A 24,768-nucleotide genomic window follows, 5' to 3' on the forward strand; every position below is an offset into this window, starting at 1 on the left:
CAATGCGTGTCTTTCTCTTTGTGACTTACTTTGCTTAGTGTGATCATCTCTGGGTTCATCCGTGTTGCTGAAAGTGACGCCGTCTCTTCTCTGTGCCCGAGCGGCAGTCCCTCGTGTGCGCGCCCCGCCTTCTCTGCCGCTTCATCCGCTGGTGGACGCGCAGGAGCCTCCGTGTCTTGGCTCTTGTGAGCAGTGCTGCTGTGAACCTTGAGGTGCATTTATTAAAGATTATCTTCATTTAAGTACTTTCCAGTGTTTCTGACCTTTTCTTATTAAAAACAGTGCCAAAGAGAGCATCTTTGCACATCTGAAAGTGTATCTTGTAGACCAGGGTTTCTTAGCCTCAGCACAAGTGACATTTTGGGCCAGGTAATGCTGTCTGGTGAGGGCTGTCCGCTGCTTTGCAGGATGTTTGCTGGCCTGGACCCGCTAGGCGCAGGTGGGCCCACCAGGGCTCTTCCCACCCCCACCCTCTGTGAGGACCCAGACACCCCTGGGGTGGGGGTGAAGCACTGCTTCTGAGGAGCCCTGTGTGGGATGAGCCCTCCTGCAGTGCAGGTTCCTGGAAGTGGCTCAAAGGACGTGTGTGCATTTGGAATTTTGATGGATGCTGCCAAGTCGCTCTCTAGAGGAGTTTGACTTCTATTAAAAGCGTCTGTAATGTTAAAGTAAGCAGTCTCGATACAGTGAGTTGGCAGACTAGGCTTCATCTACTGTTTGAAGATATATTTTGTCAAATCTGATTATGTCAAAGGGAGGCTAGTGATGACCATTAGAATGTAGCACTTCTTTTTTCTTCCAACTTTTAAAACAACAGTATTTTAAAACAGAAAAGTTGAAAGAATTTTGTAGTGAGCACCTGTGTATCCATTACCTAGAGTGTACAGATAACATTTGCTTTGTACCACTTCAAAAAAAACCCTGAACCTGTCAGAACAAACAGCTGACACGGTGGATCACTGTGAGCTGAACTTGACTTGTTTGGAGTTTACTCGTTTTCCCAACGCTCTCTGTCTGCGCCAGGATCCCACATTGGGTTTATGTAGCTGTCATGTCTCCTTGGGCTCCACTGGGCTGTGGCAGTTTCTCAGGCTTCTCTTGTTTTTGACGACCTTGACGGTTGTAGGAGTAGCAGCCAGGTGTCTGACAGCCCCCACTGCTGGAGGTTTTCGGTGCTTTTCCCAGCAGACCGGGCTTCACCGTGAGCCTCGGGGCAGAGGGCTGCAGGGAGAAGAGCCGTGCCGCCACACGGCGACCAGGGCGCGACTCACCACTGCCGAGGGCACCCGGACCTCCTGGCCGAGGAGGTCTTCCCGGCTGCTCCCCATAACGTCCTCTCCCCTCCTTTCCTTCGTCCTCTTTTCCTGGCCGAGTGTGCGTGTGTGTGCACACTAGGTTTGCTTTTGTGTGTCACCCCCAGCCCCAGGTAGAACAGAGTGGGGGACATTCTCCCCTCTCCTTGCTGGTCTGTGGTTGGACACGAGTCTCTTAAAGCAGCCCGTATTCAGGATGGAGGGAAAACGCCCATGTTTATAACGTTGGAGCACCGTGCCTTGTCTGACCCGTTCTGGAATACGAGTAGACAAGCTTTACACTCTCTTCTGCTGACCACAATCTCACCAGCTCCTGTCGATTCCTCCTGGTCGTGCTGAGGAGGGGTCAGGCCTGGACCCAGGTGTGAGCCCCGGCGGGCTGCTGGGTCGTGCTCCTTTGGGAGGACGCCGGGCCCGGCTGTGTTTACATCTCCCGGTCGCTGTCAGTTACTCTTTCAGTGAATGGACACGCAAGACGTAGCTCTGGATTAATTTTTACGTGCTTCGTGTAGCTTCTCTCCTAACCCTAGGACTCAGAGGACCTGTGTTAACACGGTCTTCTCACCGAGATGCCCGGTGCTGTCGTAGTCCCTCGCTGTGCAGTCTACGCGAGACCCTCCTGGGGGGCAGCCTCTCCTCCGCGTGTCAGTCCCGTGCCTTCCCACCTCCTACGCAGGGGCCTCAGCGTATCCACGGCCCTGTTCCCCACCCCTTTCCCAGCGTCTTGTCCACATTTAAAGAGCCCTGAGTCTCTCACCTGAGGAACCCCTGATTCGGTGCCCTGCTGCTCACAGCTTTCGCCAGACCCAACTCGCACTGCTTGCTTGGCGCCACGCCTGATTGGCCTGCCTCTGCAGCAGCCACCTCGCGAGGCCCGGGCGCTCGGGCCGCATCGCCGGCCCCCTGATTCTTGATGCTGTTGGCACCACGCGTCTGGAAATGGACCCTTCCCGTGGCCCGTGGAGCCCTCCTGGTTGTTCTGTGACTAACTCTGCGGTTCCCTCCAGGGTCCTTTGAAGCGTCTTTCTCGTGCTTGATTTTCAGCTTGTTTTAATTGCCAAGGCTGCTTACAACCCTGCCCCAGGAAGTTCACGAATGTAACCGTGCCCCGAGACGAGCTGTGGCCACCGTGACCTGCACCTGGGCCGGAAGTAGAGTGGGTCCCACTCCTTGGGCCTGCCTGTGGGTTCCTTCTGGAGGACGGCCCACGCCCGGGAGCACAGCTTAGTCCATTGAGGGGATTTGGGAGGAGGGTGTTTCTTGTTCAGTCGCTCAGCCATGTCTGACTCTTTGCGACTCCATGGACTGCGGCACGCTGGGCTTCCCTGTTCTTCACCCTCTCTCGAGCTTCCTCACACGCACGTTCATTGAGTCAGTGATGCCATCCAACCATTTCATCCTCTGTTGTCCTCTTCTCCCGCCTTCAGTCTTTCCCAGCATCAGGGTCTTTTTCAATGAGTCAGCTCTTGCATCAGGTTGCCAAGCTATTGGAGTTTCACCATCAGTTCTTCCAGTGAATATTCAGGACTGATTTCCTTTAGGATGGACGGGTTGGATCTCCTTGCAGTCCAAGGGACTATCAAGAGTCTTCTCCAACATCACAGTTAAAAAGCATCAATTCTTTGGCTTTCAGTTTTCTTTATGGCCAAACTCTCACGTCCATACATGACTACTGGAAAAACCATAGCTTTGATTATACAGACCTTTGTCGGCAAAGTAATGTCTCTGCTTTTTAATACACTGTCTAGGTTGGTCATAGCTTTTCTTCCAAGGATCAAGCGTCTTTTAATTTCATGGCTGCAGTCACCATCAGCAGTGATATTGGAGCCCAGGAAAATAAAGACTGTCCCTATTTCCACATCTATATGCCATGAAGTGATGAGACCAGATGCCGTGATCTTCATTTTTTGAATGTTGAGTTTTAAGCCAGCTTTTTCACTCTCCTCTTTTACCTTTGTCAAGAGGCTCTTTAGTTCCTCTTCACTTTCTGCCATAAGGGTGGTGTCATCTGCGTTATCTGAGGTTATTGATATTTCTCCCTGCAATCTTGATTCCAGCTTGTGCTTCTTCCAGCCCAGCCCAGCCCAGCCCAGATGTACTCTGCATAGAAGTTAAATAAGCAGGGTGACAATATACAGCCTTGACGTGCTCCCTTCTGAATTTGGAACCCGTCTGTTGTTCCATGTCCAGTTCTGACTGTTGCTTCTTGACCTGCACACAGGTTCCTCAGGAGGCAGGTCAGGTGGTGTCACGTTCCCATCTCTTGAAGAATTTTCACAATTTGTTGTGATTGACAACAGTCAAAGGCTTTAGTGTAGTCGATGAAGCAGAATTAGATATTTTCCTGAAATTCTCCTGTTTTTTCTGTGATCCAGCAGATGTTGGCAATTTGATCTTGGGTTCCTCTGCCTTTTCTAAATCCAACTTGAACATTTGTAAGTTCTCAGTTCACGTACTGTTGAAGCCTCACTTGAAGAATTTTGAGCATTACTTTGCTAGCATGTGAGATGAGTGCAATTGTGTGATAGTTTGTACATTCTTTGGCAATGCCTTTCTTTGGGATTGGAATGAAAACTGACCTTTTCCAGTCCTGTGTCCACTGCCGAGTTTTCCAAATTTGCTGGCATATTGAGTGCAGCACTTTCACAGCATCAGCTTTTAGGATTTGAAATAGCTCAGCTGGAATTCCATCACCTCCACTACATTTGTTCCTGGTGATACTTCCTAAGGCCCACTTGCCTTCACACTCCTCAATGTCTGGCTCTAGGAGAGTGACCACACCATAGTGGTTATCTGGGTTGTGAAGATCTTTTTTGTACAGTTCTTCTGTGTATTCTTGCCACCTCTTCTTAATGTCTTCTGCTTCTGTTAGGTCCATACCATTTCTGTCCTCTGTTGTGCCCATCTTTGCATGTAATGTTCCCTTGATGTCTTTGATTTTCTTGAGGAGATTTCTGGTCTTTCCCATTTTATTGTTTTCCTCTATTTCTTTGCATTGTCACTTAGGAAGGCTTTCTTATCTCTTCTTGCTATTCTTTGGAACTCTGCATTCAGATGGGTACATCTTTCCTTTTCTCCTTTGCGTTTGGCTTCTCTTCTTTTCTCAGCTGTTTGTAAGGCCTCCTCAGACAACCATTTTGCCTTTTAGCATTTCTTTTTCTTGGGGATGGTTTTGATCAACGCCTCCTGTACAATATTACAAACCTTTTTCCATAATTCTTCAGGCAGTCTGTCTATCAGATCTGATCCCTTGAATCTATTTATCATATATACTGTATAATTGTAAGGGATTTGATTTAGGTCATATCTGAATGGTCTAGTGGTTTTCCCTACTTTCTTCAATTTAAGTCTGAATTTGGCAATAAGGAGTCCATGATCTATGTAGATGACACCACCCTTATGGCAGAAAGTGAAGAAGAACTAAAGAGCCTCTTGATGAAAGTGAAAGAGGAGAGTGAAAAAGTTGGCTTAAAGCTCAACATTAAGAAAACTAAGATCATGGAATCTGGTCCCATCACTTCATGTCAAATAGATGGGGAAACAGTGGAAACAGTGTCTGACTTTATTTTTCTGGGCTCCAAAATCACTGCAAATGGTGATCGCAGCCATGAAATTAAAAGACGCTTACTCCTTGGAAGGAAAGTTATGACCAACCTAGACAGCATATTCAAAAGCAGAGACATTACTTTGCCAAGAAAGGTCCGTCTACTCAAGGCTATGGTTTTTCCAGTGGTCATGTATGGATGGGAGAGTTGGACTATAAAGAAAGCTGAGCGCTGAAGAATTGATGCTTTTGAACTGTTGTGTTCGAGAAGACTCTTGCGAGTCCCTTGGACTGCAAGGAGATCCAACCAGTCCATCCTAGAGGAGATTAGTCCTGGGTGTTCATTGGAAGGACTGATGTTGAAGCTGAAACTCCAGTACTTTGGCCACCTGATGTGAAGAGCTGACTCATTTGAAAAAATCCTGATGCTGGGAAAGGTTTAAGGCAGGAGGAGAAGGGGACAACAGAGGATGAGATGGTTGAATGGCATCACCGACTCGATGGACATGGGTTTGGGTGGACTCTGGCAGTTGGTGATGGACAGGGAGGCCTGGTGTGCTGCGGTTCATGGGGTCACAAAGTCGGACACAACTGAGCGACTGAACTGAACTGATCTGAGCCACAGTCAACTCCCAGTCTTGTTTTTGCTGACTGTATAGAGCTTCTCCATCTTCAGCTCAAAGAATATAATCAATGTGATTTCTGTATTGACTATCTATTCATGTCCATGCTTAGAGTCATCTCTTGTGTTGTTGGAGGATGGTGTTTGCTATGACCAGTGCGTTCTCTTGGCAAAACTCTGTTAGCCTTTGTCCTGCTTCATTTTGTACTCCAAGCTCAAACTTGCCTCTTATTCCAGGTATCTCTTGACTTCCTTCTTAGAGTGCCTGATGAACTATAGAATGAGGTTTGTGACATTGTACAGGAGACAGGGATCAAGACCATTCCCATGGAAAAGAAATGCAAAACAGCAAAACGGCTGTCTGGGGAGGCCTTGCAAATAGCTGTGAAAAGAAGAGAGGTGAAAAGCAAAGGAGAAAAGGAAAGATATAAACATCTGAATGCAGAGTTCCAAAGAATAGCAAGAAGAGATAAGAAAGCCTTCTTCAGCGATCAATGCAAAGAAATAGAGGAAAACAACAGAATGGGAAAGACTAGGGATCTCTTCAAGAAAATCAGAGATACCAAAGGAACATTTCATGCAAAGATGGGCTCGATAAAGGACAGAAATGGTATGGACCTAACAGAAGCAGAAGATGTTAAGAAGAGGTGGCAAGAATACACAGAAGAACTGTACAAAAAAGATCTTCACGACCCAGATAATCACGATGGTGTGATCACTGACCTAGAGCCAGACATCCTGGAATGTGAAGTCAAGTGGGCCTTAGAAAGCATCACTATGAACAAAGCTAGTGGAGGGGATGGAATTCCAGTTGAGCTATTCCAAATCCTGAAAGACGATGCTGTGAAAGTGCTACACTCAATATGCCAGCAAATTTGGAAAACTCAGCAGTGGCCACAGGACTGGAAAAGGTCAGTTTTCATTCCAATCCCAAAGAAAGGCAATGCCAAAGAATGCTCAAACTACCGCACAATTGCACTCATCTCACACGCTAGTAAAGTAATGCTCAAAATTTTCCAAGCCAGGCTTCAGCAATATGTGAACCGTGAACTTCCTCATGTTCAAGCTGGTTTTAGAAAAGGCAGAGGAACCAGAGATCAAATTGCCAACATCCACTGGATCATGGAAAAAGCAAGAGAGTTCCAGAAAAGCATCTATTGCTGCTTTATTGACTATGCCAAAGCCTTTGACTGTGTGGATCACAATAAACTGTGGAAAATTCTGAAAGAGATGGGAATACCAGACCACCTGATCTGCCTCTTGAGAAATTTGTATGCAGGTCAGGACGAAACAGTTAGAACTGGACATGGAACAACAGACTGGTTCCAAATAGGAAAAGGAGTTCGTCAAGGCTGTCTGTTGTCACCCTGTTTATTTAACTTCTATGCAGGGTACATCATGAGAAATGCTGGACTAGAAGAAACACAAGCTGGAATCAAGATTGCCAGGAGAAATATCAATAACCTCAGATATGCAGATGACACCACCCTTATGGCAGAAAGTGAAGAGGAACTCAAAAGCCTCTTGATGAAAGTGAAAGTGGAGAGTGAAAAAGTTGGCTCAACATTCAGAAAACGAAGATCATGGCATCTGGTCCCATCACTTCATGGCAAATAGATGGGGAAACAGTGTCAGACTTTTTTTTTCTGGGCTCCAAAATCACTGCAGATGGTAACTGTAGCCATGAAATTAAAAGACGCCTACTCCTTGGAAGGAAAGTTATGACCAACCTAGGTAGCATATTCAAAAGCAGAGACATTACTTCACCAACAAAGGTCCGTCTAGTCAAGGCTATGGTTTTTCCTGTAGTCATGTATGGATGTGAGAGTTGGACTGTGAAGAAGGCTGAGCACTGAAGAATTGATGCTTTTGAAGTGTGGTGTTGGAGAAGACTCTTGAGAGTCCCTTGGACTGCAAGGAGATCCAACCAGTCCATTCTGAAGGAGATCAGCCCTGGGATTTCTTTGGAAGGAATGATGCTAAAGCTGAAACTCCAGTACTTTGGCCACCTCATGTGAAGAGTTGACTCATTGGAAAAGACTCTGATGCTGGGGGGGATTGGGGGCAAGAGGAGAAGGGGACAACAGAGGATGAGATGGCTGGATGGCATCACTGACTCGATGGACGTGAGTCTGAGTGAACTCCGGGAGTTAGTGATGGACAGGGAGGCCTCGTGTGCTGCGATTCATGGGGTCGCAAAGAGTTGGACACGACTGAGCGACTGATCTGATCTGATGATGAAAAGGACATTATTTTTTTTTGGTGTTAGTTCTGGATGGCTTATAGCTCCTCATGGAATCGTTCAGCTTCTTCAGCATTACCAGTTGGGGTGTAGACTTGGTTTACTGTGATACTGAATGATTTGCCTTGGAAACGAACAGAGATCATTCTGTTGTTTTGGTCATTTTGGCAGGATGGCATGAGACAGGATAAAATTGGACCCTCCCCTGTCCATATTGTACTCCCCCGTCCATCCATATTCCCCCACCTGCTCAGTCTCTCACTCATAGAAGCCCTGCTCTCCTCCTCAAGTTGCTGCCTAGGCCTGGGTGAGGCCGTCTCAGATGGAGGCAGACACTCAGGGTCCTGGACCTCAGGTGGGAACAGAGACACGGGCGCTTCTGCCCCACTCTGCCGAGGGTCATGGTCCGGGAATGCGGTGGGGCGGGGGGCAGATGGAGTCGCCCCGGCTGCACCTGTGTGAGCATCCACGCTTCCCTCTGTGCTCCTGCCCGCTGCTTCCCACACTGTTGACTGGGGTGTGGTGGGTCCTGCTCTCTGCAGGGCGCCCTGCCTGCCTGCCTGCCCCAGGCTCGCCAGCAGCGGGAGGCCCGGCGCCCGTGTTGTCTTTGGATCTCCTTTGTGCAAACGGAGGCTGAGGTTGCCGCTTGCGTCCTTGGCACCTGAGTCACATGGGCTTGGAGATCCCATTCACGAGGTGCTCTCTGGGCTTGGATTCTAGAGCTCAGTGAGACCTTGGCAGCCAGCGCTGTGCTTTTCCCACAGCTTGTTTGTAGGAAAGCAGCTCTAGTCGGGTGTGGGTGTTACTGTTGGAGGTTTGAAGAGTGTACCTTTTCTCTGTACCTTCTTTGTATGGCTGTAATGTGGTAAATGGAGAAGGCAACGGCGCCCCACTCCAGTACTCTTGCCTGGAAAATCCCATGGACGGCGGAGCTGGTAGGCTGCAGTCCATGGGGTTGCTAAGAGTCGGACACAAGTGAGCGACTTCACTTTCACTTTTCACTTTCATGCATTGGAGAAGGAAATGGCAACCCACTCCAGTGTTCTTGCCTGGAGAATCCCAGGGACAGAGGGGCCCGGTAGGAGGCTGTCTGTGGGGTCGCGCAGAGTCGGACATGACTGAAGCGACTTAGCAGCAGCAGCAGTGTGGTAAGTACTGGTGGCTGGATAAAGTAGAAGAGCACTTAAGGTAAAGGTTAAACATCAAGAATGTTTATTCAGAGTTAATTGACTAAACAGAAGATAATTTGTCATACTTACATTAGTAGAATTGTAATAATGAAACAGATTATTTAAGTAGTAACTGACTTAATTTACTCTAAAAATTGGAAAAAAGTTTGTATTTGTAGCTAACTTCTGAAGTCTTTTTCTGATGTGTTCTGCACACAAACAAATGCTATGTCTTTTATACAGTACTTGATAAGTAAAATTGTTAAACAAAAAAGCCTTCTTATTCTTGGTGAGAAACTGCAGCATGGCTATAAAATAGATCTTAGGGAAACTGTGATACGATGTCATGGTGGATACTCTGGGGAGATGCGTTCCCAGTGACGGCCTCTGCCATGTGAACGCTGTCAGCTCAGACCAGTGGTCCTGACCTCACCGGGGGTGGTGGGAGTGGCTGAACCCTGTTGTTGCGGAGAGGCTACCTGAAGGGCAGTTTTAAAGTGCCTGGGCCCCCTGGCTGGTGCTGACGCAGCCGCGAGCAGACATCGCCCTGCAGAGCCTTGGTGCGTGGGCCCCCTGGCTGGTGCTGACGCAGCCGCGAGCAGACGTCGCCCCGCAGAGCCTTGGTGCCTGGGCTCCCTGGCTGGTGCTGACGCAGCCGCGAGCAGGCGTCGCCCCGCAGAGCCTTGGTGCCTGGGGTGCAGTGGCTGCTGTCGCAGGTGCAGACGGGCTGCTTCCTTTCCCGGCTCTGGTTGGCTTCCCGGGGGGCTCAGTCCTCGGCTCTCGAGGGCAGTTGACAGAGGGCACGGGAGGCTCCTCTTGGCTCTGCGGGCATTGAAAATGAAGACATTTCCATGTCTTCAGAACAGATGTCCTGCCCGATGATTGACGTCCGCCTGTGTGCACCCTGACTGCTCCGCGGCCCCAGCGACGGGTCAGGGCAGTGCTGGTGGGGGCTGTGTGTCGGGGGCTTGTTGTTTAGCAGGCGCCTGGATCCTGGCTGCCAGCAATACCGTGTTCATTTGTTACGAGCTCCCTTGGTGAGCCTGTCTGGTATTCCAGCTTCCCTTCTTCCTCTTTCTAGCTTTCTCCCCACCTCCTGGAGGAGCCAGTGATAACCAGGGCTGTCTATGAAGTTGCCATCTCCCTGATTCAGATGTTTGATGACTTGGACATGAAGGAGAGTGGGTAAGAGATCCTCCAGTGGGCAGTGAACTTCAGTGGGATTGGGAAGTCTTTGTTCATTATGAAGCATTTTAATGTTTTTATAATATTAACTGTAGATATCTTTTCAGTGGTCACTGTATATATTTTAAAATTAAAGTTAGTATCTAACAAATGTTTTACTGGAAATTTCTATTTTAAAGTAGCTAAAACCATACTAAGTACAGTTTTAGGGCTGACAGGTTTCAAGCTGGAAACAGTAGGCTGAAGATAGACATGCAGAGGTCGTGCCCCGCACGCCCGAGGTGAAACTCTCAGGACGCCGTGGGAGAGGCTGTCGAACGCTTTCTTGGCCTTGGATTCCATTTATCTCAAAGCTCTATTCCTGATTCTAAGCAGTCGCCCATGCTTGTTCATTGACTGGCTCTTTGAAACCTAGAAGGTATTTTCCCTTAAGGGCAGTTTTAGGTTACAGGGGTGGTTAGAGTCTTCCACGATATTGCACTGCATTAAAAACTTTTACCGTTTATGTATTGGAACAGCAAGCAGAATATAGATGCCACGTCCTCATGGTAGCCAGCCCTCGGCTTCTGGGAAGGCTGTTCTCTGTGGACCCGAGGCACGCACAGGCCTTCTCTTTAGTTGGTGGTTGTGTGCTGTGAATGTGCAGTAAGCATCAAGGTGTTGTTGTCCTGCCCTCTTGCCGTGGAGGGAGGCAGCCGTGTTCCGTGCCTTCAGAATAGATTTCTGCCGACACTGCACTTGCGTCTGTCTGGATCCGGACTCCTCCGCTGCTCCGGCAACAGGGCCAGGGGTGTGCCAGGACCACGTGTGTGCTGGGGCTTGAGCAGTGCTTGGCACCCGAGTTGGAAAGTACAGCTTACGTGCAAACGAGGACTACTTTAACTGTTTTTAAGCTCCCGCAGTTTTTTGTTATTTTTATATGATCAGTGTGTTTACACTTACTCAAATACATGTCATTTTATGCATCATTCTTTCATCTTAGACTTTCTTAGATTGTTTCCATTCTTCCCAAAGCATGTCCTTCAAAAGTTTGAGTCTGCTGGTAAACCTTCTCAGTTTTTATGTGGCTAAAAATGTGTCACATTTGCGAAACAGTTTTGTTACATGTAAAATTTGGTTGCTATTTCTCTCCTTACTTGTACTTTTTCTAATTTTTTAGTTTAAATAACTTTATTGATATGTAATTTACATATATCAAATGCACCCATTTTTATTGTTCTCTCAGATATTTTATGATATTTTCCCATAATCTTCTGGCTTGTCCTATTCTGGTGAGAACCTTTTGATTCAGCCGTTGCTTGCAGGTAAATGTGTCTTTGCCTGGTTAACCTTCAGTTGCGGTCCTGGTCTTTGACACCGTGCGGTGTGGTTGCCTGAAGAGCTGCGGCCGCCTCCCCTGCAGCCACGTGCGGCTCTGGGGCGCGGGGAGGCTGGGTGCCGCCAGCTCTCCTGCAGTGCCGCCGGCTGTGCAGGCTACCTGTTTCCTTTGATCAGTTTCAGTGGTTTGTGTCTTTTAGGACTGTGTCCATTTCATGTCCGTTTCTAATCTGTTGGCTTTTGGTTGTTTGTGGTTCTCCTTTAAGGTCCTTTTCCTTCCCGTAAAGTCAGCAGGGGTGTCTTCTCTTTCATTTCTTTTGTTTTAATAGCAGCACCTTATTTTATTTTTTAACAGAAAGTAGTTTGATTAATTATTCATTTTGGCTGGGGGTCTTAGTGGCTGTGCTGAGGCTGTCTCTCGTTGCAGAGCGCGGCTCCTCCTGTGAGTGCAGGCTTCTCTTGCTGTGGAGCACAGGCTCCAGGCACATGGGCTTCAGTAGCTGCCACACGTGGGCCCAGTCATCGTGGCGCATGGGCTTAGCTACCCCGTGGCATGTGGAATCCTCCAACACCAGAGATCAAACGTATGTCCCGTGCATTGGCAGATGGACTCTTATCTACCTCGCCACCAGGGAAGCCCCTCTTTCATTTCCGATTGTAGTAATTGGACTCTGGTTTTCTTTGGTCAAAGTAGGTAGATTTGTCAGTTTGTCTTTTCAAAGAGCTAGGTTTTTGTTTTTCTGTTGCTTTTCTTTCACTATTTCATTAATTTCCACTCTAATCTTTTTTTTTTTTTTTAATTCTTGGAAAAGCTAAGAAACAACAGTCCCCGCCATTCCTGGGAATAGTAGCCACAGAGAAGGAGGCAGGGTGAGGGGGTAGCCCAGTGGCTGCAGCTCTGTGGCCCTGCCCGTTCCCGTCATGCTCTCATTGCGGAGCTGAAGGTTCCCACTTCCTTGTTCTTGTAGGTCTCTCCAGCTGGGGTGTCAGCAGGGCAGGGAGCGGACTGTCTCGCTGCTGTGCCGGCCCGCGTGCGGGACGCCTGGCACCCGGGCGGGCCGCGGGGGTTTGTGGAGGAATCAGACTTCTGAGTTCACATGAAGTGGACGGGCTGATGGAGGCAGGAGGCGAGGGGATGGTCTGAGATCTTGGTCTATAAAAATGATAATTGTTTCAATTCCTTATAAGTTTAAGTTTTGTTTGTAATAGTTTTTCTAAATCTCTTGTATTTTGAGGGTCTAGATTACAGTAACTAAACATCAAAGACTTTTGCTGATGATGAGTTTTAATGGAACAAAGTAGTCAGGAGGCTGGAGGCCTCTTGGTTCCCTGTGGGGCTTTGGGCTGTGTCTCCCGTCCTGGGGCCCCTGTGTTGTCTTATGTAAAGGACAGAATGTTGCAGTGGGTGACCTGGAGGTAAGAGCCTCTCATGGTTAGAAGCCTGTACTACCAGGACTCTAAAAAACTATGGCTACTTCACCTTGACTAATGTTTGTGCACCTCACCTGTTAACAGGGCCAAGACCCAGTCAGGCAGCCCGTTTCTGTCAGAGCGGAGCAGCGTGCTGGTGTTTCTGCCAGGTGAGTGCCGTCCTTCCATGATGTGGAATTGTGCTTAGGATGGAGGCTGGTTTGTGTCTAGCACATATGGTGAAATATGGTTATTTGTAGAGTAGGTTTATTGTGGGACACTGGGGATGGGAATGGATGGGGTTCTTAGTTTGACTTCTTGCTATAACCCTTTGTGTTTCTAAAAACATTAATAATGAATTTAATCTTATTTTTGAGGGCAGTCTGACCCGCTTCGGGAAAAAATCGACTATGTTAAGTTTGCTATTTTTGAAGTAATTGTCATCCGTCTGGGAGTTGGTGATGGACAGGGAGGCCTGGCGTTCTGCGATTCATGGGGTCGCAAAGAGTCAGACACGACTGAGCAACTGAACTGAACTGTATTTAAAGTTTATTAATAATAACGTCATTATTGTAATACCATGAAAATAATCAAGGTAGTCCTCAAGTTCTTTTCTCTTTAGTATTTGAGAAAATAATCTGTTTAAGATACTTGACAATATGCAGTTCAGTTCAGTCCCTCAGTTGTGTCTGACTCTTTGCAACCCCATGGACTACAGCATGCCAGACTTCCCTATCCTTCACACCAACTCCCAGAGTTTGCTCAAACTCATGTTCATTGAGTCGGTGATGCCATCCAACCATCTCATCATCTGTCGTCCCCTTCTGCTGCCTTCAATCTTTCGCAGCATCAGGGTCTTTTCTAATGAGTCATCTCTTGGCATCAGGTGGCCAAAGTATTGGAGCTTCAGCTTCAGCATCAATCCTTCCAATGAATATTCAGGGTTGATAACCTTTAGGATTGACTGGTTTGATCTCCTTGGTGTCCAGGGGACCCTCAAGAGTCTTCTCTGACAGTTTTGAACTTCTCCACAGTTCAAAAGCATCAGTCCTTCAGCGCTCAGCTTTCTTTATGGTCCAACTCTCACATCCATACATGACTGCTAGAAAAACCATAGCTTTGACTAGATCGACTTTTGTTGGCAAAGTAATGTCTCTGCTTTTTAATATGCTGTCTAGGTTTGTCATAGCTTTTCTTCCAAGGAGCAAGCATCTTTTATTAATTTGACAAGATTAATTTATGTTAAAATTGTACTTTTTCAAAATGATGGTTTTTTAATGATTTTTTTAATCAAGTGATATAGCTTGATGAAACCTTATGACAATTCATGTATTTTTTTTGTTGTTGGAAAGTAATATATAGAACATATGGGTATTTGTGCTAGTTTTGGTGGAGAACAAAAAGCATGAATAAAGGTAACTTATTTTACTCTGGAACACAGCATGTGGGTTGAAAGCTCTGATCATGTTTTGCTTAAGTTGATACTGATTAGTTTTGTATCCAGAAGACAACCGTTGGCTGGCAGTGGTGTGGAGCTGCATTTGCCCATATAAATACTTGTTAGAGCTTTCTGTGTGCGTAACATTGTGGGAAGAAAGGGCCGGAGTGGAGCCAGGGCAGCGCGCGCCTGGAACACCCGACTCGAGGCGCGTGCTTCCTCGCCGCTGAACGTCACCGGAACAAGGTGTCTGCGAGTGACACCTCACAGTTGAGTCTGTTGTCTTTCTGTTACATGTTTATGTGAGTTCAGGTCTGACAGTATGCTCACTTCATTGATTGATCTTTTGGGAATGGTTCTGTGTTAGAGCTTTTAGGGCTGCTGTAACGAAGGCTTAGAATGGCAGACATTTATTCTCTGGCTGTTATGGAGACTGGAAGCAAAAAATCAAAGTGTCTCGGGGCCCTGCTCCCCCGAGGCTCCAGCTGGACTCCTCCCCGGCCTCTCCCTGCTCCTCCTGGCAGGCAGTCTTTGGCCCCCCTTGTCTCGAGGCTGCGATACTTCTCCTCCTGCCTTGACTGTTACACGGTGTTTTCTGCGTGTGTGTCTTCTTACAAGGAGAACAGTCCTATTGAAATAAAGGCCCAGTCTTCTCCAGTGTGACCTCCTCTTAACTAATTAGATCTGCAGTGATGCTTTATTTGCAAATAAAGTCTCATTCTGAGGGACTGGGGTTGGGACTTCCACGTCCTTTGGGGGACACAGTTCAACCCATAGAGGTTCAAATATTGACAACTCAGGGTGTGGCAAATCACATGCAAACTGTGTATATATCAAGCGTTTCTGAACCTAATAAAAAAGATGTAGCACATCTTTGTGACCAATACTTTTTAAATATTAGTTTTTGATTGTAAGATTTTTGCATAATTAATGTAAGGCATTTGGAAAACCAGTGGAGGGGGCAGGAAATGTAAAGTTACTCATAGGGCCAGCACTCACAGGCAGCCGCTGTTGTGGAAAGGAAAACATTGGAAGAATACGGTTCTTCTCATAGTTTTGAGTTACTGGTAGAGCCGACTCATTGGAAAAGACCCTGATGCTGAGAAAGATTGAGAGCAGGGGGAGAAGAGGGCGGCAGAGGATGAGACGGTTGGCTGGCATCACCAACTCAATGGACGTGAGTTTGAGCAAGCTCCAGGAGATGGTGAAGGACAGGGGAGCCTGGTGTGCTGCAGCTCACGGGGTTGCAAAGAGTTGGACACGACTTCGTGACTGAACGACAACAAAAACAGCGTCACACACTTGTCACTTGTAATGCTGATGTTTTTAGGTGAAGAGGATAAAAAAGTCAATGAAAATGAATCGCTAGTACCATCTTTGAAAAAGATGTCGTCTTAAAGGTTGTTTTTTAGAAATGAATACAAATCTCTTTTTTTCTCCTCCACTATCTTCCCTAGGTCTGGGTGAAATAAACTATATGCACGAACTTCTCACAAACATGGTTCATAAAAGGTGTGTTTAAAATGATAACCTGTAGAGTTTTACTTGTAAAGCATTGTGTTGTTTCTGCCCTAAATCGTTTTAATTATCTTAGTGAGTAGTTACTAATTTTCGTATATATTTTCCGTTTGTGGATGTTTTACTTCTTTTCTAGGTTGCAAGTCTATCCACTCCATTCAAGTGTGACTTTGGAGGAACAGAACAACGTGTTTTTAAGTCCAGTGCCTGGGTACAGAAAGGTGGGACAGCCAGGGCACCCGTTCTGCACTCTACCCTCTCCTTAGAGACCCTGCTGATGAGAGCGTGGTAGCCCAGTGGGTGGCGGGCTCTGTAGCTGGTGGTTAGTCGCCCACACGCATGCGTGCCGATGAGCCAGGTGTATGATTTCATTTTGCCTTTGTTTTGTAAGTCAGTTTGCTAAGGTTTGTTATTTCCCCAGCCTCAGGGCGTTGTTTCTCGTGGGCTCGGGGCCTCTTGTCCCTGGCACTGCCCTGGAGATTGTGGTCAGAGCCCACACTCTTGATCCTGCTTAAGAGCATTTCTTTCATCCTTTATGGGTGGGTGATGGGATTATATTATCACAGCCCTTTGAGTGTGGCTTCAGGTCATCAGGGGCCCCGAACGTGCAGCGCAGCCCCTTTGATTCCAGGAGAGGGTCTGTGTCTCTGGGGCAGCCTAGGCCTTGCCGGCAACTCAGGGCTCTTAGGAGTCTGGGGTCAGGAGAGCTGTCTTTGCCCCGTTGCTTGCCCACTGCATTTGTGTGCCTGCTGTGTGCAGCAGCTTGAGTTTCTGTTGAGGACTCCTCCGGACCCCTGAGAGCGAGTCCACCAGGAAAAGCTGTGCCTTTACATAGAGGTGAAGGGTTAAGAGCGCGCATGTGGAACTGGACCGATGACGCGAGGCTCTGTCCCTTGTAGGTGTGTGCCTTTGGGCCCCTCGCTTCTCCCAGGCTTAATTTTACTGTTTGAAAGTAGAGGCAATAAAACCACCTTGCAGAGCTGTTAGGAAGGTTACTTATGATAATGTCTGTCTGTCCTTGAATTGTGGTGGTGCTGCCGGCCCGACACAGGGAGGTGCTCAGTGCCCAGACGGCAGTGCTGCAGGGCGTGCTGCTGTTGACTGAGCGCTCGGTTTAGGCCGGGAGCAGTTCTGAGCATTCTGTATTTATTAACTCAAATAATCGAGTGGGTATTGCTGTAATCTCCATTTTACAGACGACAAGAATGAGGTGAGTGGTCCAGGGTCCCACACTGGTGTGGAGCAGAGCCCCCTGCACTGACTCCTCCTCCTCGCCTCACCCCGAGACCCTTGACCGATTGTGGACTTTTGTGTAAAATAGAAAAATGGCTAATTTTAAAATTTGAGTCCAGTGTTTTTGCCTTTCAGTGATTCTGAGTTGCTTTATTTTCGCTTTGCCTGATGCCTTCCCATACGTGTGAGTGAGTCAGATTGCTCTTTTTTGTTTGTTTGCCAGATCATTCTGTCCACCAACATTGCAGAGAGCTCCGTCACGGTTCCAGACGTCAAGTACGGTGAGGTCCCCGTCTCCCCCAGCATGGCCGGGGCAGTCGTGGCTTGTGCATCCCTCGGGAGGCCCCTCCCCGTCGCTGTCTCCTCCTGTTCTGGAGGTGCAGGCTCCATGCTGGCCTCCGAGCACGTGCGTCCTTTCACGTGGGCAGCCTCTGGGCATGGTTACTTACACAGGAAGTGATCCGGGGCGTGCCAGGGGTTTGTGGGCAGTAGAGCGTTGGGGCTGCCCCGCCGGACATCGTGACTGGAGGGAGGACCCCAAGTCCTCCCCGTTGTTGAGGGTGGTTGAGAAGGACCCCGAGTCAGCGCAGGGGTGAGGGCACTCAGGCTGGGCGCCCACGTGTGTGTCCTTGATGACTCTGTGAGGCTGTGGGTTCATGTTTGGGAGCCAGAGGGACTTCCTGGCGGTCCAGTGGTTCAGATTGTGCTCCCGGTGCGGGGGGTGTGGGGTGCATCCCTGGTCGGGGAACCAGATTCCGCACGCGGAGCATCACAGCCAAGAAAAAGTTTGGGAGCCTGACACGTGCCAGACAGTGTTCTCGGTGGGAGGCCTGCAGGATGGGCAAGACGTGTTGTCTGGTGAGAGACAGTTGGTAGGTAAAAAAGTGTGTGGTTCCAGGTCGAGGTGGATGTTACGTAGGACAATCATCCAGAGAAAGGGGTTACCATTAATTGGGAGGAATGACCTTTTGGTTGGGGCCGTGGGGGCCCCCTCTGTGAAGAGGTGACAGCTGAGGGGGGCTTGACTTGGGGGTGCCCGCGTGTGGAGGAGCTGCAGGGTGCCGGCGTGGGGCCAGGCCAGCAGGCCGTCCCGGGGCAGGGAGACAGTGCCGACCACAGCGTGACTCTGTTCTCCTGATGCGGGGGCGGGCGGGCACTGACAGACGGGCGATGAGATGAGTAACCATGTGCCGCCCTGTGGGCTGTGGGTGTCCGGAGGGTGAGGAGCGGGCAGAGGGGCTGGGGGCCTGTGCTTGGTCAGCAGGAAGGGCAGGTCGTTAGACGAGGAGCAGGAGGGAGCTGCTCCTCAGATGGACAGACCGTGGGTCCGTGTGTGGGGATTAAGGGCTGCTGGGGAGGGTTGCAAGACGGTGGTGGAGGGGGGGGCGGCTCCAGTTCCAGAGAAGAGGCTGGAGATGGAGCCTGAGGGGATGTCGGGTGGGGGCACGGAAGGCGAGGTGGGTGCAGGATGTGCACAGGACGGGGTCCTGGATGCCGCCTGCCCCGTGTCTGGGAGTGGAGGTCCCCGCGGGTGATGGTGGGAGGAGTGTCTGGAGCCTGGTGGAGCCATCAGGACGGGCTGGGGGCACGTGGTGTCGTGGACGCGCAAGAGGGTCTCCCAGAGGTGGGGGGGGGCACTGAGGAGGGGCGCGCACGTGCGGCGGGGAGAGACCCTCTTCCTGCACGGAGCCTGCCTGCTCTGTGCTGGGCCTGGGGCATGGGGAGAGCGGCACGGGCCCTGTCCCCGGGTGTTAGAGGGGAGGACCCTGACACAGACACGGAGCAGCCGCCCCCAGCCCCCCAGCATGCACGCACGTGCGCGCACACACACACGCGGCTGAGACCTAACTGTACACACACACACACACAGCTGAGACCTGAGTGTACACACACACACTCAGGGCTGAGACCCGACTGTACACACACACACACACACACACACACTCAGGGCTGAGACCTGACTACACACACACACGCGTATGAGACCCAGCTGTACACACACACACACACACACACACACACACACGGCTGAGACCCGACTGTATACACACACACACACACACACACTCAGGGCTGAGACCTGACTGTACACACACACACACACACTCAGGGCTGAGACCTGATTGTACACACACACACACACACGGCTGAGACCCGGCTGTACACATACACACACACACTCTCAGGGCTGAGACCTGACTGTACACATACACACACGGCTGAGACCTGACTGTACACACACACACACACAGCTGAGACCTGACTTACACACACACACACACACACACACACACACACACGGCTGAGACCTGACTGTCCCCGCCTCAGCTGTGCTTCTGCGTGGCCGCGAGTCCTGGGAGGCTGGGGCGCAGCCCGCACCGGCTCCCTGTGCTGTGGGGGCTCTGACTGGCAGTCTTCTTTCCATCCGGACGCCCAGTCCGTAGGAGGAGAGCATGACCACCACTGCCCTGTCCTGGGCAGTCGGGAGTGGCTGGTCTTTTCCAGAGGCTGCTGTTTGTACATCGGTTCTAAAGGCTGTGTGTTCCATAAGTTGACTTATCACTCTGCACTGTGATTGTCACGGTTATTTCTTGCTAGCCTGGTATTTACATTCCCTTTTTTATGACAGTTATAGATTTTTGTTTGACCAGAACTCTGGTTTGTGATGAAGACACGAATTACCAGAGTCTGCGGCTGAGCTGGGCCTCTAAGACCAGCTGTGAGCAGAGGAAAGGTAAGGTGCTTGTGTTCCAGCACAGCCCCGGGGCCTGGCGACACACTGGGGGGTCCTTTGAAGGTTTTTGCTCTTTGTATGTTTAGTCTTAATCAGAGATTACCTTTATTGGAACCAGTTTTACGTATAAAGCAACAGCATCTCACAGCATCAGACTCTGTTTCCATGCCCGACCCTCCTCTCCACTGAGCAGCTGAGTGTGTTGGCATGCCCGCCAGGAGCGTGTGGTCACCTTTTCACAGTGCCAGGGTACGAAAGCTGGCACTCACGTTCTCACCTTTGAAAGCTTGCAGCTTGAAGGGTCGTATGTAGAGGACTTCCTGTGTTTCCCCCAGAGTGTATTTTGTCTTTACTCCTCTTGACAGGGTATTTCATAGAGAAAAAGTTACATTTTGGTGTGGTTTGGGTTGTATCAGCTTTTCTTTTTATGGATCATGCTCAAGATTCAGATAAGAGCAGTTCGCCTAGCCTAGACTGTGAGGTGTTTCTGCGTGTTTCCTCTGGAGTTGCATCGGCTGGTTCTTGCCTCCGTGTCTCTGATCCACGCAGTCCGTTCTCGTCGCTGACATGAGGTTTGTCTGGGCGCAGTGTCCCCACGCCGTCGTCCTCCTCCTGGTGAAGGGCGTGCGCACCTCTGCGCGCACCACGGGCTGCGCTTGTCTGGGGCTGTTTCTGCTTCTTCATTACGTTCTCTCGTCTGTTTTTCCTCCACCAAGAACACACTGTCTTGATCGCTGCATAGTGAAACTTAACATGAAGCAGATGGGTTCCTACCCCTCCATTCTTCATTCTCAAGGTTGTTCTAACTGTTCTGTTAGGCTTTGCCTTTCTGTGTAGACTTTAGAATGATGTTGTGTACACATACACAGAAGCTGCCCCTGGTGCTGCTAGGACATGGTTATTAACCCTGAACACGAGTTTATGGAGACCTGAGTCCGCCTATCGCTGAGTGTGTGTGTCTCCCTTTATTAGGGTGTCTTTGACGTCAGCCAGCATTGTGTTATTTTCAGCAGACAGACTCTGCATGTGATCTGCTAGAAAGTGTTAGTCACTCAGTCATGTCATGTGATCTCATGGACCATAGCCTGCCAGGCTTGTCTGTCCATGGAATTCTCTAGGCAAGAATACCAGAGTGGTTTGCCATTTCCTTCCCCAGGGATCTTCCCGATGCAGGGATCGCGCCTGGGTCTCTTGCATTGCAGGCGGATTTTTTACCATCAGAGCCACCAGGGAATCCATTTCGCTAGATCTGTATCTAAGGATTCAGTTTAATTGGCGGGATTGCAGTGATTGTGAGGGCGTGTTCACTCGGGTTTTCACACGTTCGTTTCTAGTGTATAGACGTGGTTTATTTTCTGTGCTGCTGTTGAGTCTGGTGACTCGCCAGTTTCACTCGTTGGTTCCAGGAGTTGTGCGTTTGGTTTTGTCATTACTTTGGGATTTCCTGCGTGCAGTCCTGTTGTCTGAAGATACGTGGGTGGGGTGGGGGTGGAGGCAGAAGCCTGGACACTCCACTCAGTCTCCTGGTGGCAAGGGGGGCGGATTCCCAGGTTGGGGGGGCAGAAAGGGCAGGGGTCCAGGCTCCACAGGCACCTCCCTGGCTGCCCCCACTTTTTAAAAGTGAGTATTCATGAAGAAGCCCCCTCCCCGCCTTCCGCGCTCTCAGATTTTATCCTGTTTTTGGATAAAGCAGTTTTCATTGCACAAGCGATACCATCGCAAGAGAAAAGCCATTGATTGGCCAGTTTCCACGGGCCAGGCCTGCGTCTGAGCTCTGCACACTCAGGTCATGTGAAGTCGTCATGAAGGGCGGACGCTTCCGCACGGGTGTGGGGACAGGGCACAGCCAGCCCATCCGCTGGGGGAAGCGTGGCTTCTCTCGTCAGCTTGATTATCAGTGTGAACTATGTGTTTGCAGGAGAGGTGTGGTGTTTATAATGTTCTGATTGCTGTTGCATTCTGGGGCCAATGTGGTAGTCTTTGGAAATGTGCATTTGATACTGTACTGAGTACAAGTTAGCACTTAATTTCTGTGTATAAGGTTGCTTCTAACACTGACCTATTCTGAAGTTTTTACTGACCTGGTTTGGTAGAGGATAACAGAGCTTTCCTTAGTATTTAATGGTTATTCTGAAACACGTCTTTATGCTTATGTTAAAGTAACTAATGCCAGCATTCGAATGTTCCCCCTTTGAAGGCCGCGCTGGACGGGTGTCTAAAGGATACTGTTACAGACTCGTGCACAAGGATTTCTGGGACAACTCCATCCCCAACCATGTCATCCCTGAGATGTTGGTAACGAACTTTGGTCATCTTCATAGTTGGTTTTTATGGGCAGTTTTACCCAGCAGTCTAAGGAGTGCATTTTGAGTGCCATATGACTCTGGCCCTGGAAGCACCTCTCGCGACCAGGGCTGCCTTGAATGCCAGCACTGGCTTTACCGCCCGGGCCCCTGAGGGGCCGCGCCGCGCCAGGCGCTGGCCCGAGGAGCGCTGTGCCCAGCCGCCCCGTGCGCGCCTTCCGTCCGCGCCGTCGCCGCTGCCGCTCCGCTGCCCCCGCCCTCCCCTCCTCGCTCTCTGACCCCCTCCATCATCCGTCTTCCGTCTGTCTCCCGCTCCTCCTCTCCCGCGTCTCTCCATCCCCGGTCTCTCTCTCTCTCCTCCGCCCAGCCCTCTGCCTCTTTCTGTTTTCCTTTCTTAATTCTCTTCACCTCCTCTCTTGCACTGCTTCCTCTGGAGTACTAGTCATGTGAGTAGGCGAGTTGATTTACTGATTTTTCTGTTTCTAAACTCAAGTTCTCTTCTTTTCAGCGTTGTCCGTTAGGAAGCACGATATTGAAGCTGAAGTTACTTGACATGGGTGAGCCCAGGGCTCTGCTGGCCACGGCCCTTTCTCCACCTAGTCTGAGTGACATTGAACGCACCATCCTTCTGCTCAAGGAGGTAGGACCCTCTCATACTTGTTCGTGCTGGAAAAGCTAAGATTTTTGGGTGAATTTTATAGGTTTCATAATGTGGATATCTTTAAGGTATTTTGATGGTTGTAAATAGTGTTTGCTTGGCTAGGCATTCATGACTAATGGTTGATCCCAGATTTATATAGTAGTTCAGACCAGCTTTGTTAGCCGCTCCTGCTCTCTCTCCACCCGTCACCCACCCCCCACCAGGCTTGCTGTTTGCTGGTCAGGCTGAGAAGCCCTGGCAGGGCCGCTGGGCGCAGTGCAGCCCTGTTCCCCAGCTTTGGCCGCAGGAGCCCTCTCCCCTGCCCTCGAGTCCTGCTCCTCGCCCCCGCCAGCCTTCTCCTTCCTGGTGCTGGAGGCCCTGCCCCTGCGGTGGGCTCCGGCTCTGCCCCTGCGGTGGGCAGCCTGGCCAGGCGCCCCCGTCTGCAGGCTGTGCGTGTCTGCTTCCGGCCCTCGGCCTTGGGGTACCTCTCGTACTTGCTTGGGTGTCCGTAAAACACGCCCCATCCAGTTGAGGACATCTTTCTCCGCATGGGGTCTGCTCCATCTGGCTGTGAATGATGCGGCAGCTGGATATTTGGGATTGGGCCTGCCACATTCGTTAGCCTGTGAATTACGTGGAAATAATGAAATGGCGTTCTCGGCTTCAAAAAAACCTTTAGTCTCAGTCTTTAGTAAGCTGACTCAGAGGCCCTGTGGAACCTTGCTCATCCACAGCTGGTCCCTGTCTTAAACTCCCTGCCTGAGGGAAGAAGGGCGTGGGCAAAGCCGCGCTTGCTGATGGCCCTGCTTTGTTTCATGAAGGTGGGAGCACTTGCGGTGAGCGGGCGGAGAGAAGACGACAACCCCCACGACGGTGAGCTGACCTTCCTAGGAAGGGTTCTAGCCCAGCTTCCTGTCAGTCAGCAGCTCGGCAAACTCATAGTCCTCGGACACGTCTTCGGGTGTCTGGACGAGTGTCTCATCATCGGTGCGTGTGCAGCGGCCAGGCGGTGACGGAGGGTGCAAGGCGAGGCCCTTCTGAGAATCTCACATTGTCTTTGTTTATTCTCTTGATAGCGGCATCTCTTTCCTTGAAGAATTTTTTTGCAATGCCTTTCAGGCAGCATCTTGATGGATACAGGTATTTAACTCTCATGCTTCTAAGCCGCTGTGTTTTACTGGGAGCAGGTGATGCCCTTTGTTGTCTGTTTCTAGGAACAAGGTGAATTTCGCTGGCAGCAGCAGGAGCGACTGCATCGCACTTGTTGAAGCCTTTAGAGTAAGTCCAGCTCCGAAAGCAGCGACCGCGGGTGTCAGGACACTTTCACACCCTGTGCCTGTCTTTGTCAGGAGTATTTTTAGTGTTACCGACCCCTGAGACTAAAGAAACTGTTGGGAGAAGTATGTCAGGATGGGAGTCTGAGTCTATGAAGTTGACTTGGAAAAAACCTCCCAACTGAAAATCCTAATTCACCCACTTAAAAGAATAATTTTAGTATATAGTAGAACTATATGTTAACTTTGATAATTTTCAGAAAGAAAGAACAAATCTGTAAATTGTCTGTGGTCAGGAGAGAGTTTTGACCCCGATGGTTTCTTTGCAGGCATGGCAGACCTGCAGACAGAGAGGGGAGCTGCGGCACCCGAAGGTCAGTGGCCATTCCCGAGTCTCTCTGTTGTGACTGCCGGCGCCGCAGGAGCTGCCTGGGCCCCCGCGCTCAGCCTCATCGCCGCATGCGAACCGGCAGCGCCCGCTCCTGGAGGTGGCGGGCCTGTGTGCGGCCGTGCTGCCTGCCGCCCGCCTCCGACACCGGGGACCCTTCAGTGTCAGGAGCCCCGGCAGCTGCCGGGACCGCAGGCCTGAGGGCCACGCCTGGGCTGCCGCTCAAGAGCGGAGGGGCTCAGGGCTTTCCGTCTGCTGCTTCAGCCGTGTGCTCCATAGTCGGCTTGGAAAAACCAGCCTTTAGCCTTCGTTGTTTGGGGTGGGCGCAGGCAGGTTTTGTTCTCCTTCTAAACTGAGTGTGTTCAAAAGGTTGCTGGTAGGTCTGTGTGTGTAAATTTGCCGTGCCCAGATGCATCCTTAGAGCAACTGTCTGAGTTA

General features: G+C 50.0%; 1 protein-coding gene across 3 annotated transcripts in view; it reads left to right on the forward strand.

The window, feature by feature from the left end:
• Window positions 1-24,768, forward strand: part of TDRD9 (tudor domain containing 9) — a 111,971-nt gene that overhangs the window by 36,835 nt on the left and 50,368 nt on the right. For all 3 annotated transcript variants that reach the window (XM_055555808.1, XM_055555810.1, XM_055555809.1), the window contains 12 exons: window positions 9,972-10,075; window positions 12,908-12,972; window positions 15,698-15,752; window positions 15,895-15,979; window positions 17,215-17,272; window positions 19,621-19,725; window positions 21,923-22,020; window positions 22,537-22,668; window positions 23,490-23,655; window positions 23,745-23,808; window positions 23,883-23,946; window positions 24,272-24,316. In XM_055555808.1, coding sequence (XP_055411783.1) covers window positions 9,972-10,075; window positions 12,908-12,972; window positions 15,698-15,752; window positions 15,895-15,979; window positions 17,215-17,272; window positions 19,621-19,725; window positions 21,923-22,020; window positions 22,537-22,668; window positions 23,490-23,655; window positions 23,745-23,808; window positions 23,883-23,946; window positions 24,272-24,316 — 1,041 coding nt within the window. The remainder of the gene's footprint in view (window positions 1-9,971; window positions 10,076-12,907; window positions 12,973-15,697; window positions 15,753-15,894; window positions 15,980-17,214; window positions 17,273-19,620; window positions 19,726-21,922; window positions 22,021-22,536; window positions 22,669-23,489; window positions 23,656-23,744; window positions 23,809-23,882; window positions 23,947-24,271; window positions 24,317-24,768) is intronic.

The sequence above is a fragment of the Bubalus kerabau genome, chromosome 19 (assembly GCF_029407905.1).
Source record: "Bubalus kerabau isolate K-KA32 ecotype Philippines breed swamp buffalo chromosome 19, PCC_UOA_SB_1v2, whole genome shotgun sequence".
Classification (NCBI taxonomy): Eukaryota; Metazoa; Chordata; class Mammalia; order Artiodactyla; family Bovidae; genus Bubalus; species Bubalus kerabau.